The sequence below is a fragment of the Schistocerca serialis genome, chromosome 2 (assembly GCF_023864345.2).
Source record: "Schistocerca serialis cubense isolate TAMUIC-IGC-003099 chromosome 2, iqSchSeri2.2, whole genome shotgun sequence".
In the NCBI taxonomy this organism is placed as follows: Eukaryota; Metazoa; Arthropoda; class Insecta; order Orthoptera; family Acrididae; genus Schistocerca; species Schistocerca serialis.
The window spans coordinates 927,278,343-927,290,452 of record NC_064639.1 but is presented as its reverse complement, the minus strand read 5'-3'; the positions used below and the strand labels follow the sequence as shown (position 1 = coordinate 927,290,452).

The 12,110-nt window shown below is 41.2% G+C and overlaps 1 protein-coding gene across 1 annotated transcript in view; it reads left to right on the top strand.

Annotated features, from left to right (window-relative positions):
* Positions 1-12,110, top strand: part of LOC126458298 (apyrase) — a 171,865-nt gene that overhangs the window by 106,562 nt on the left and 53,193 nt on the right. The window contains exon 4 of the mRNA XM_050095242.1: positions 1,868-2,065. Coding sequence (XP_049951199.1) covers positions 1,868-2,065 — 198 coding nt within the window. The remainder of the gene's footprint in view (positions 1-1,867; positions 2,066-12,110) is intronic.

Sequence of the window (12,110 nt, the reverse complement as noted above, 5' to 3'; positions counted from 1 at the left end):
TACAGGTTCCTCACATAGTCCACCATTACACACATATGTTGTGCTTTGTCCTGCAGATCGCTGATGATTAAAGTGAGGGATTTTCTCTGCCTTGTGATTACTGGGTGTTGTGTGATGTCCTTAGGATAGTTGGGTTAAAGTGGTTCTAAGTTCTAGGGGACTCATGACCATAGCTGTTAAGTCCCATAGTGCTCAGAGCCATTTGAACCATTTTTTGATAAAAGTGAGTCATATACGTAACAAACGCTATTAGTAACTATTGAAAATGTCTTCTCCAAGTTATAGATAGTATCTGCATTAGTCCAGAAATTGCTTCATTACTCGCTTCGAAACAGATAAATGAATTAATTGGCAGCTCGACACAGTATTAACTACAAAAGGGCTATTACAATGCTGTACACAATTTTATTTTTGTTATTATTATTATTGTTAGGGTGGTTAGATATAAAGCATTAACAGCCTGAAGTCATCCAATTTCTACCATTGAAGAAGTAAGGAGTGCAGCAATGAAGTGATTCACAAAAAGAAAGTGTAGTGCACACATCTGAACTTGTTCAATTTTAAATGGGGTTGCAGTGCGCAGGTCGAGCGAGTGCCGCAATCGAGAGAGTAATGCAGGGGATGTATGTTCTGTAACAAGTGTCTGCCCTTACTGTGGATAGTTAGCTTTCTTCTCTGAGGTGGAGTTGAGGGTAGCATTTGCGATGCACAATGAATTCCTTCTTCATTCATTCTAACACACAAGCACACACACAAACTAAATATCATTCATCTTTCACCATTTTAAAAATAAAAGTGTCGCAAGAAGTCTTTCGTTGTACAGTTAGTTAGGTGTTAAAGTTGGTGATAATGTGAGGGAGGGGGCGGGAGGGTGGAGGTACTAAGTAATGTCTGATTACACTCACGGTTGATGGTCTAAGAAAGATTGGGAAGCCGGCCGAAGTGGCCGTGCGGTTCTAGGTGTTGTGTCTAGACAAGACAGCCTAGACACAATGAGAGGAAGCCGAAAGGCACGCGCTAAGCCAAAGCAGGATGGCGTGAGGTCTGAAACAGGATACGTAATGAATGCTATAAAGAAAAGTACGTAGCTTCTGGAATACTTAACTTTAATCCATCCTTTTGGTACATCTGGAGATTGTGGCGATAGAAGTGAGACTCGTTAGATACATGCAATGTTACTAATGGCGCCTTGCTAGGTCGTAGCCATTGACTTACCTGAAGGCTATTCTATCTGCTCGGCAAAGGAGCGAGGCTTCGTCAGTGTATTCGCTAGCTACGTCGTCCGTACAACTGGGGCGAGTGCTAGTCCGTATCTCGAGACCTGCCTTGTGGTGGCGCTCGGTCTGCGATCACACAGTGGCGACACGCGGATCCGACATGTACTAATGGACCGCGGCCGATTTAAAACTACCACCTAGCAAGTGTGGTGTCTGGCGGTGACACCACACTAGGCGCTGCAGTCTGGAACCGCGTGACCGCTACGGTCGCAGATTCGAATCCTGCCTCGGGCATGGATGTGTGTGATGTCTTTAGATTAGTTAGGTTTAACTAGTTCTAAGTTCTAGGGGACTAATGACCACAGAAGTTGAGTCCCATAGTGCTCAGAGCCATTTGAACCATTTGAACCAAAGACTGGGAACCACTGTCGTATCGTAATATAAATTACATCGTCAGTCTATAAAAACTGTGCGACGGAGTGTACACATTCATGTTAAAACTGTAATCACGGTGTTGTGAATAGTTTTGCGAACATGATGATCATACAACTGAAACATCTTGTATAAATAAAGAACTTTATCACTAAGGCGGTAATATCACATTTGTCTAATGGATAAACTTAATGAAAAGGGTACTTTTGTGACGTCAGGGACTCCTCCGGACAATGACACCGCCGAAGACGTGTACCCGGTGATGGTGACGCAGGAGAGCGGCCACAAGGTGGCCATCGTGCAGGCGATGGCCTACACCAAGTATCTGGGAAACCTGGTGGCCACATTCGACAGCAACGGCGAGCTGCTCAGCGCCACCGGCAATCCTGTGCTGCTGGACGAAACCGTCGAGGAGGGTGAGTAGAGGCGCAACTTCAGCCGGAGGCCACATTTCGGCACGCGTGTGGGTTGCCGCTCTGACGCCTGCTTCACTGGGCAGTTCGAACAGGGCAATGCAAAGCGGAACGCCACATGAGGCACTATAAAATGCCGCACTCGTAAGTTCTAACCAGCCACACTCACAATGTGTCGATAAGAAACTACGAGTTTGGATCTTATTTATTTATTTATTTATCATTAGCTGCAGTGCCTGGCAGTTGCTAGTGGTGGTGGTAAGTTATTATGAGATCAAACTGCCGAGGTCATCACACACACACACACACACACACACTCGAGGGAGGACTCGAACCTCCGACGGGGAGAGCCGAGCGAACAATGGCAAGGCGCCCTAGACCACACGGCTACCCCGCGTGGCGTCCGGCAGTTGCCACGCAAAGTGATTGACCTTGTGCCTTATTGATATTCACAGCGAACACAAGCCCCAAGCGAATCTGGAATCTAACTAAATCAAAGGGCATTTCTGAATCAGTAGGTGTTAACGGTATGCGACGAATGGATACGTCTTTACTGTATGTATCATTCGTTTTTTGGAGCATTCGTCTTCAATTGTTTCAGCTCAGTGTTCACTGTTTCAAATGGGTCTGTGTTTGAGCAAGACCCGAACTGTTCAAACAGTTAACGCCACAGTTCGAGAAATCTCAGGTTCTGCTCGATATTTTGATCGGCCCGCTATTAGTGACGTTTGTTGGAACTATATCCACGAGCTGCCTTATCGTTGGTAAGGGGTTTTAATAATAAATAAATAATAAAAATAGCTGTGAAACAAGATGTAAAAATAATTTCTAGGCTATATATCATCTGTAAAAACGACACCTAATCAATAAATAAGAATTTCCAATCATGTTTCTGTCAAATTCGCGAACTCTTTGCTCGCCCCACGATCTAGTGACGTCTGATGCTGCTACATCCAGGACGGGTATTGTCGCTGTAATTTATTCTCGAGCCAGGAATTACAGGTCGCTTGCTACGATATATTTCGTTTGTAAGGCATTTAATTTCTATTAATTTTTTTTATTATTTCATCTGAATGTAGAAATTTGAAGTAAATCTACCAAGAACTTTTAAAGATTTTCCGTAACAACCTTTCCCTTATTATATTTCGAAAAATATAGTGAAATCTTATGTAGACAGTGACCTTCCTCTTCTCTTGAAAATAAATTGTGTAAAATTTCATCAAGATCGGAATAAAACTGCAGATTTGTAGAAATTACAAACACACACACACACACGTCCCGTCGGAGGTTCGAGTCCTCCCTCGGGTACGGGTGTGCGTGTTGTTCTTAGTTTAAGTTAGTTTAAATAGTTTGTAAGTTTAGGGACCGATGACCTAAGCAGTTTAGTCCCTTAGAAATTCACATACATTTGAACACACACACACACACACACACACACACACACACACACACATTTCTTCATATGTATAGATGTTCCATTACATCGTAATCTTACACGTCTGGCAGTTAACTTGAAATATTATCTGTAGAATCTTATGGATTCATGTTTCTAAATGGCTAAAGCCGTCACCTGGGCAGTAGGTCCTCAACTTCCAGTCGCAGGTTGCCTCTCTAATGGCTTCCAGAGGCAATAAAAACTTCATTTTCAGTATTTCACATGATGATAGATTGTATTTAAAAAAAAATTAAGAGGTTAAATCTTACGTTAACCATTTGACAAATATTGAAGCTAGAAGCTGTGTATTTGTCTTGGCACAACTTTACTTGGAACGCACGAATTACCCAGACTGTATTAATCCATTTACTACTTCTGACAAACTTCACACACAATTTCCGATCTTTCCGAATTTTTTTTCTCTGGCACCTCCAGTAAAATAATGGGAGGAAAAAGTTATCACTTACTGCATTTTCGCTGTCTATGCCGTAAATCTTTATCACCACTTTACTACTAAATCTATGTTTCCACACACGCCACGGAATATACCTACAAAATTATTATAAGACACATATTTAGCACATTAGTTCGTTTGTAGAGTAATCAGACGTTTGAATTTGTTTTATACATTGGCGTTAGATTCAGTAAAGAAACTTGTCAACACTGATAATACAACTCGGTATGTGTCACATATATTTCTTTGCAAACATAAAATTAAAATGCAACAAGACCTAACAATCGCATTTATATCTACATATACAGATGTTTATCTTGAGTTACAATTACACAGATCTGTTATTCTTCTATCACATACCCGGGTTTTTCAAGGTCTGTATGAAGTTGTAGTTGACACCAAAGTATTGTCATAGGCCTACAACGGGGAATGTTACTGAATTACAAGAGATGGTATAATCTGTCGTGAATTTATGAATTAAGTCTGATTTGTTGGTGGGCCATCATCCTCGTTTTGCGGTTATTTGTTTCCTGAGAATGTCCCTCTCTTTTGTTAACCTTTTGCTTTTTTGAGTGAGCAGTCTTCTGACTAGCTTGATGCGGCCCGCCACAAAATCTTCTCCTGCCGTTACCTCGTCATCTCAGAATTACGTCTGCACCCTACATCCTCAGTTACTTGTTGGATGTATTCCAAACTCTGCCTTCCTCTACATTTTTCTGCAGCTACATCCTCATGCATATTCCGAAAGCCAGCATACGGTGCGTGGCGGAGGGTACTTTGTCTCACTACTGCTCATTGTTTTTTACTGTTCCAGTCAGTAATGGAACGAGAGAAAAACGACTGTCTTTATGCCTCCGTACGGGCTCTGCTATCTCTTGTCTTGGCACCCCTTGCGCGAAATGTACATTGGTGATAGCAAAATCGTTCTTCAGGCAGCCGGAAATGCTGGTTCTGCAAATTTTCTCAATAGGGTTCCACGAAAAGAATTTATTTCCTCCCAGAAATCCCATTTGAGTTCACATTAAACAGTCCTGGCAAATACGTAAACATAACACTTGGCCTCTGTCTAGTGCGATATACCGATTGTAGGATCACAGTGTTGACATGCATAGACAAATCCTTACATACAGGAATGATATTGAAGTGTAAAAAGCAGTACAAAATTACTCAACACACATTCAAAAACGGATAAAAACTAACATTAAAAAAACAACTATGTACAATAACAAGGACACGGATGAAAGTGCTTATACGAAGCTGCATCGACAGATATGACATTTACATTAATCGAATTCGCAATGGCAAATAAGGACAACAGTCAGCTGTTGAATGGAATGACGACAATGAAAATCTGTGCCGGACCGGGACTCGAACCCGGATTCCCCGCTTATCGCGAGCGGTCGCCTCACCACTCGGTTATGCGTGCACGACTCATGGCCAGACCCAGACTTCCATATGTCGTCAACCGTGCGTCTACGACCTGCACTCGTGCATCCATTACGTATATTCCCGGACAGGTCAGACATGCACGCATGCATGCATGCACTGCGCGTAATTGTTTTGCTAATCTTTGTATCCATTTGTCATTGTTTTGAGGAAATGTGTACTGTTGTTTCACATCTTAATATCACATCTGTATCTAAGGATTTGTTTGTTCTTCTATGAATTATGATTCCCACAATCGATATATAGCAGTCACCAGAAGGCATCCAATATGTTTTGTTTTTATCTGTCTCGTGGAAAGGCAGAGTCCCGACCGTCTCCTGTACACAGCAAGCCATGTCGCATGCACAACGCCCGCCGTGCTTACCCCTGCGGTCGGTAGATTGCTCATATCGCACCCGGCAAGGACAGTGACACAACTGAAAAATGCTATACTTGAGAGAAACCGACTGAAATAATTCTATAAAGCTTATGCTGAAATGATGTAAGCTTCTTTTAAATTTCAAGTAAGTATATTTGGCAGTAAATTCCATTATATTCTAGGCAACAATAATATGGTCATGTACAACGAGGCGCCAAAGGAACTGGTAGAGACATGCGTATTCAAATACAGAGATATGTAACCAGGCAGAATACGGCGGTGCGGTCGGCAACGCCTACGCAAGACAACTGTGGAGCAATTGGTAGATTGGTTATTGCTGCTACAATGGCAAGTTATCAAGATTTAAGTGAGTTTGAACGTGGTGTTATAGTCGGCACACCAGCGATTGAACACAGCATCTCCGAGTTAACGATGAAGTGGGCGATCTCCCCATTTGGCCATTTCACGAGGATAACGTGAATGTAAGAATCCGGTAAAACATCAAATCTCCGACGTCGCTGCTGCCGGCAAAAGATCCTGCAAGAAGGGGACCAACAACGACTGAAGAGGATCGTTCAACGTGACCCAAAGTGCAACCTCTCCATGAATTGCTGCAGATTTAAGTACTGGGCCATCAGCAAGTGTCAGCTTGCGAACCATTCAACGAAACATCATCGATATGGGCTTTAGAGCTGACCGCGCGTGGCTCGTGTTCGTGCCGGTTATTGCTTGACATATTTAATTTGCGGTACTGCCGTCCCGTTTCATATTCGATTTACTATCGTCACCAAGTTGCTGGCTTGCCTGCCCATGAGTGGCAGCAGCAGAGCTTATCGATATGAGCACTGTCGTACCACAGTCTAACATAACAGTCGCGACACTCACTGCTGTAAAAGTTGCCGTTTGACAGATGGAGCGACACTAGCGCTCCAAGCGGCAGATAAGGTGAACGTCAGACGCGTCGTAAGCATAATGTTTGTTTGCATCCATTTCCTACGTAATTTCCGATTTATTCGAGTTATTTTCTTGCCTCCAAGAGTTTGTGTAGTATCAGAAGGCATATACGTTTCTAAAAATGATTCTAAAATATGCGCAAGTATGGACAAAAACCATGAATAGAATGGCAAGCTACAACACATTCGTGAAGAAACACTTGTGACATTGGACAGAATTGCAACTTACCACGTTGACGTGTGACGTCATAAGCGCGTGTTGCGTGTGAGATCGCTCTCTAAGTTTTCATCTATTTTTAGGTTTCAGATATATATTTTAACTGTTTTTGTGATAATATTTACTATATAAGTGACTTATTAGTGGTTTCTTCATTCACCTCTGCATTTCTGTTGTTGTGGCCTGATATTTGTGAGTGTTTCGTATCGAGCAACTTAACCTCTTACCCGTGCTTACATTCCGCGCTGACCAGTTGCAGCTGTAGCGGCACATCGAAAGCTAAGTACTAATTAATTGTTTGTGTATAGTAGTTTATTTAGGAACTTTAGTAGTCTTCAACCGGTGTTCTTGGTGTTTTCCGGTGAAATAACTTCAGAAGAAATTTTTGCGAACTGCTTTCAGTTTCGTTACTGTCATTAGACGTTTGATTTTCTTTCTGTGTTAGTATTTTGTTATATTCTCATTTGTTGTTGATTAATACTGTCAATAATAGTTGTTACTTGCCTTGTAGAGCAAGTTTGTGATAATTGTAGTCAGTTTTTAACATCTTCTTATTGTAGTAGCGGAACTTAGATAAAGTTGTTTTTCTTGTTTCAATAATTGTAAAATTTTACCATGAGTGAGAAGTGTGGGCTTTGCCGTAGGTTCGTGAGTAGTGGATTGCGGTGTGAGGCTTGTTCGAAGTATTTTCACTGGGGGGAATGCAGTGGGGAAGCCAATGGGCATTCTGGTGAGATCCTCTCCTGGAACTGCAGGTTATGTAGCAAGAGTAAGTTGATAGAGGAGCAGGAGCGTGAGATCTGTGCCCTTCAGGTGCAGTTGAAAAACGTACAGGAGGAGCTAGATAGGATGAGGAGGGAGAAGGGGGTTGGGGAATGGGAGCTGGCTGTTGGCAAGAGATCTGCTAGGAGAAGGAGATTTTCAGATAGTTTTACTATTGGTGTTTGTAATAGATATGACCAACTGTCAGAGTCTAGTGGAGAGGAATCTCTAGTAGCTGTAGATGTAGGAAGTATGCAGCAGACCTCAGCAGTTACGGTGGCTAGGACAGTTGCAAAGTCTAAGAGAAAGAAGAAGGTTCTGCTGTTAGGTAGTTCTCATGGTAGAGGTGTAGGCCAGCAGTTGCAGGAAGTTTTGGGGAGTGAGTACCAGGTCACCAGCATTGTGAAGCCTAATGCAGGATTGGCTCAGGTGACTTTTAACATAGGGGGGTTATGTAGGGATTTTACTAAAGAGGATCAGGTAGTGATTGTGGGTGGGGCTGGTAATAGTATTGATAGGGATGGGGAGTATGACATAGATGGTGACCTGGAAAAGATAGCCACTCAGGCTGGCAACACGAATGTGCATTTCGTGGAACTGTTTCAGCGTCACGATCGGCCTCATCTTAATACAGCCGTCAGGCGTAATAACATGAGACTTGGGGGTGCGCTGATGACAGAAGGCATGAGTCACATTTCAGTGGTGTCGGTGGAGTCTATCAGTAGGACGGGTTTCACTAGACATGGCCTGCACCTCAACAGGTATGGGAAGGGGAGGTTGGCAAAACTTATAGGTGACAGCATAGGTGGGGGTGGTGGGACCACTCATGGGAAAATTCCGGTAGTTGTGGGTGTTAGAGCTGTACCTTTTTTAGATTGAAGTCAGCTGATAGGTATTCCTGCTTAAGGGAAGTCTCTCTAACAAAGAAACCACTTTCTACAAAGCTTGGTTATCCGATTAATGAGGGAATTAGTATATTTCATCAAAATATACAAGGTATTAGAGATAAAGTTAGTGAACTGCTTATAGATGTTGACTCTGAAATTATTGGTATATCTGAACACTTCTTAAATAAGGAGATAATTCAGAGGCTTCCTTTACCAGGATACAGGTTGGCTGGCAGCTTTTCTAGGAGCTCTTTGCGGTGTGGGGGAGTAGCCATGTATGTGAAAAACGGTATCCCATTTGAGTCAATTGATGTTTCAAAGTACTGCACTGAAAAGGTGTTTGAATGTTGTGCAGGTGTGGTTAAATTTAGTGGAGCTAAACTTCTTACTGTTGTTATTTATAGATACCCAGACTCCGATTTCACAACATTTTTGCTAAAGCTAGAGGAGGTTCTTGGTTCACTTTATAGGAAATACAAAAAGTTAGTTATATGTGGTGACTTCAATATTAATTGTATAAGTGATTGTGCAAGGAAAAGGATGCTGGTAGACCTCCTTAATTCATATAATCTTATGCAAACCGTATTCTTTCCAACGAGAGTGCAAGGGAACAGTAGAACAACCATAGACAATATTTTTGTTCATTCGTCATTATTAGAAGGGCATTCTGTTAGCAAAAAGATGAATGGCCTTTCAGATCATGATGCACAAATTTTAAGTCTAAAAGATTTTTGTGCTGCAACACATGTTAAATATAGTTACCAACTTTTTAGGAAAGCTGATCCAGTTGCTGTACAGACTTTTGTAAACCTTATCAAGGAACAAGAGTGGCAAGATGTTTGTAGTGCTGATACAGTAGACGATAAATATAATGCTTTCCTCAAGACTTTTCTCGTGCTCTTTGAAAGTTGCTTTCCGTTAGAACGTTCAAAACAGGGTACTAGCACAAACAGGCAGCCTGGGTGGCTGACTAAAGGGATAAGAATATCTTGTAGAACAAAGTGGCAATTATATCAAAACGTTAGAAACAGTCAAAATCTAAATGCAGCAGCCCATTACAAACAGTATTGTAAGGTGCTTAAAAAAGTTATTAGGAAGGCAAAAAGTATGAGGTATGCAGATAGAATAGCTAAGTCTCAGGATAAAATTAAAACTATATGGTCAGTCGTAAAGGAAGTGGCTGGTCTGCAGAGACAGGTCGAGAATATAGAATCAGTGCGTAGTGGGGATGTCCGTGTTACTGATAAGTCGCATATATGTACAGTACTTAATAATCACTTTCTGAATATAGCAGGTGAACTAAATAGAAACCTAGTCCCAACAGGGAATCATATAGCGCTCTTAGAAAAAAGTGTTCCGAGACTGTTACCTGAAATGCTCCTCCATGATACTGACAAGAGGGAGATTGAGTTAATAATTAAATCTCTAAAGACCAAGAACTCTCATGGATATGACGGGGTATCTAGCAGAATACTGAAGTATTGTTCCACGTATGTTAGCTCAGTACTTAGCCATATCTGTAACTTTTCCTTTAGGAGTGGTCGGTTTCCTGACCGATTAAAGTACTCGGTAGTGAAGCCACTTTATAAAAAGGGAGACAGGGATAATGTTGACAATTATAGACCTATTTCTATGCCATCGGTGTTTGCTAAAGTTATAGAGAGGGTTGTATATACAAGGTTACTGCAGCATTTAAATTCACAAAATTTGCTGTCAAATGTACAGTTTGGTTTTAGAAATGGCTTAACAACTGAAAATGCTATAGCCTCTTTTCTCTGTGAGGTTTTGGACGGATTAAATAAAAGGTTGCGAACGTTAGGTGTTTTCTTTGATTTAACAAAGGCTTTTGACTGTGTTGACCACAAAATATTACTGCAGAAGTTGGAACATTATGGAGTAAGGGGAGTAGTTTACAACTGGTTCGCCTCTTACTTTAGGAACAGAAAGCAGAAGGTAATCCTCCGCAATATTGAGAGTGGTAATGATGTTCAGTCCCAATGGGGCACTGTTAAATGGGGCGTTCCCCAAGGGTCGGTGCTGGGGCCACTGCTGTTTCTTATTTATGTAAATGATATGCCTTCTAGTATTACAGGTGATTCAAAAATATTTCTGTTTGCTGATGACACCACCTTGGTAGTGAAGGATCTTGTGTGTAATATTGAAACATTATCAAATAATGTAGTTCATGATATAAGTTCGTGGCTTGTGGAAAATAATTTGATGCTAAATCACAGTAAGACTCAGTTTTTACAGTTTCTAACCCACAATTCGACAAGAACTGACATTTTAATCAGACAGAATGGGCATATTATAAGCGAGACGGAACAGTTCAAGTTCCTAGGCGTACGGATAGATAGTAAGCTGTTGTGGAAAGCCCATGTTCAGGATCTTGTTCAGAAACTAAATGCCGCTTTATTTACCATTAGAACAGTATCTGAAATAAGTGACATTTCAACACGAAAAGTAGTATACTTCGCATATTTTCATACGCTTATGTCATATGGTATTATTTTTTGGGGTAATTCTTCTGATTCAAAAAGGGTATTTTTGGCTCAAAAACGGGCTGTTCGAGCTATGTATGGTGTAAGTTCGAAAACCTCTTGTCGACCCCTATTCAATAGTCTGGGAATTTTGACATTACCCTCACAGTATGTATTTTCTTTAATGTCGTTTGTTGTTAGCAATATTAGCTTATTCCCAAGAGTTAGCAGCTTTCACTCAGTTAATACTAGGCAGAAATCAAATCTGCATGTGGAATGCGCTTCATTGACTCTTGTGCAGAAAGGAGTGCAGTATTCTGCTACATCCATTTTCAATAAGCTACCACAAGAACTCAAAAATCTTAGCAGTAGCCCAAACACTTTTAAGTCTAAACTGAAGAGTTTCCTCATGGCTCACTCCTTCTATTCTGTCGAGGAGCTCCTGGAAGAGCTAAAAAATTAAGCAAATTTCAGTGTTACATTCTTGATTTTCTTTATTTAAACTAACGACTTGTCGCCTGAATATGTTTCTTATATTTCATTTTATCTGTTTCTACAATCGTGTTATAATTTCATGTATTGACTCGTTCCATGACCATGGAGACTTCTCCTAAATGTGGTCCCACGGAACAATAAATAAATAAATAAATAAACACATAGATTCACATGTAAGAAGCACAGACACGTACCTCTACATGCAAAAGCGATCGACAGCTCGTTTATGGTTCTGTAGGCTTACTGTGTTTGTCGCCTGTTGCCACAAGTACGACCTTCATCTTTATATTATTCTAAGTGGGACAAGCATCTGCCAAATAGTGGGAGACATATGCTGAAAACACTATAATGAGCTGATTACATTACATTTCACGAAAAACCAAATATTTGAATAATTTTCAAACAATCTGTCTGTAGGCACTTTCCTTGTCCCGTAATAGTTTCGCTTCTGCACATTCTTACACTTCACACGCTTTTGTAAGACACGAACAGCTGCACTCAATTTAACCACTTCATCGTCAAAGCAGGTCTGTGTTGATGATTCACACGAATCTGGCACTG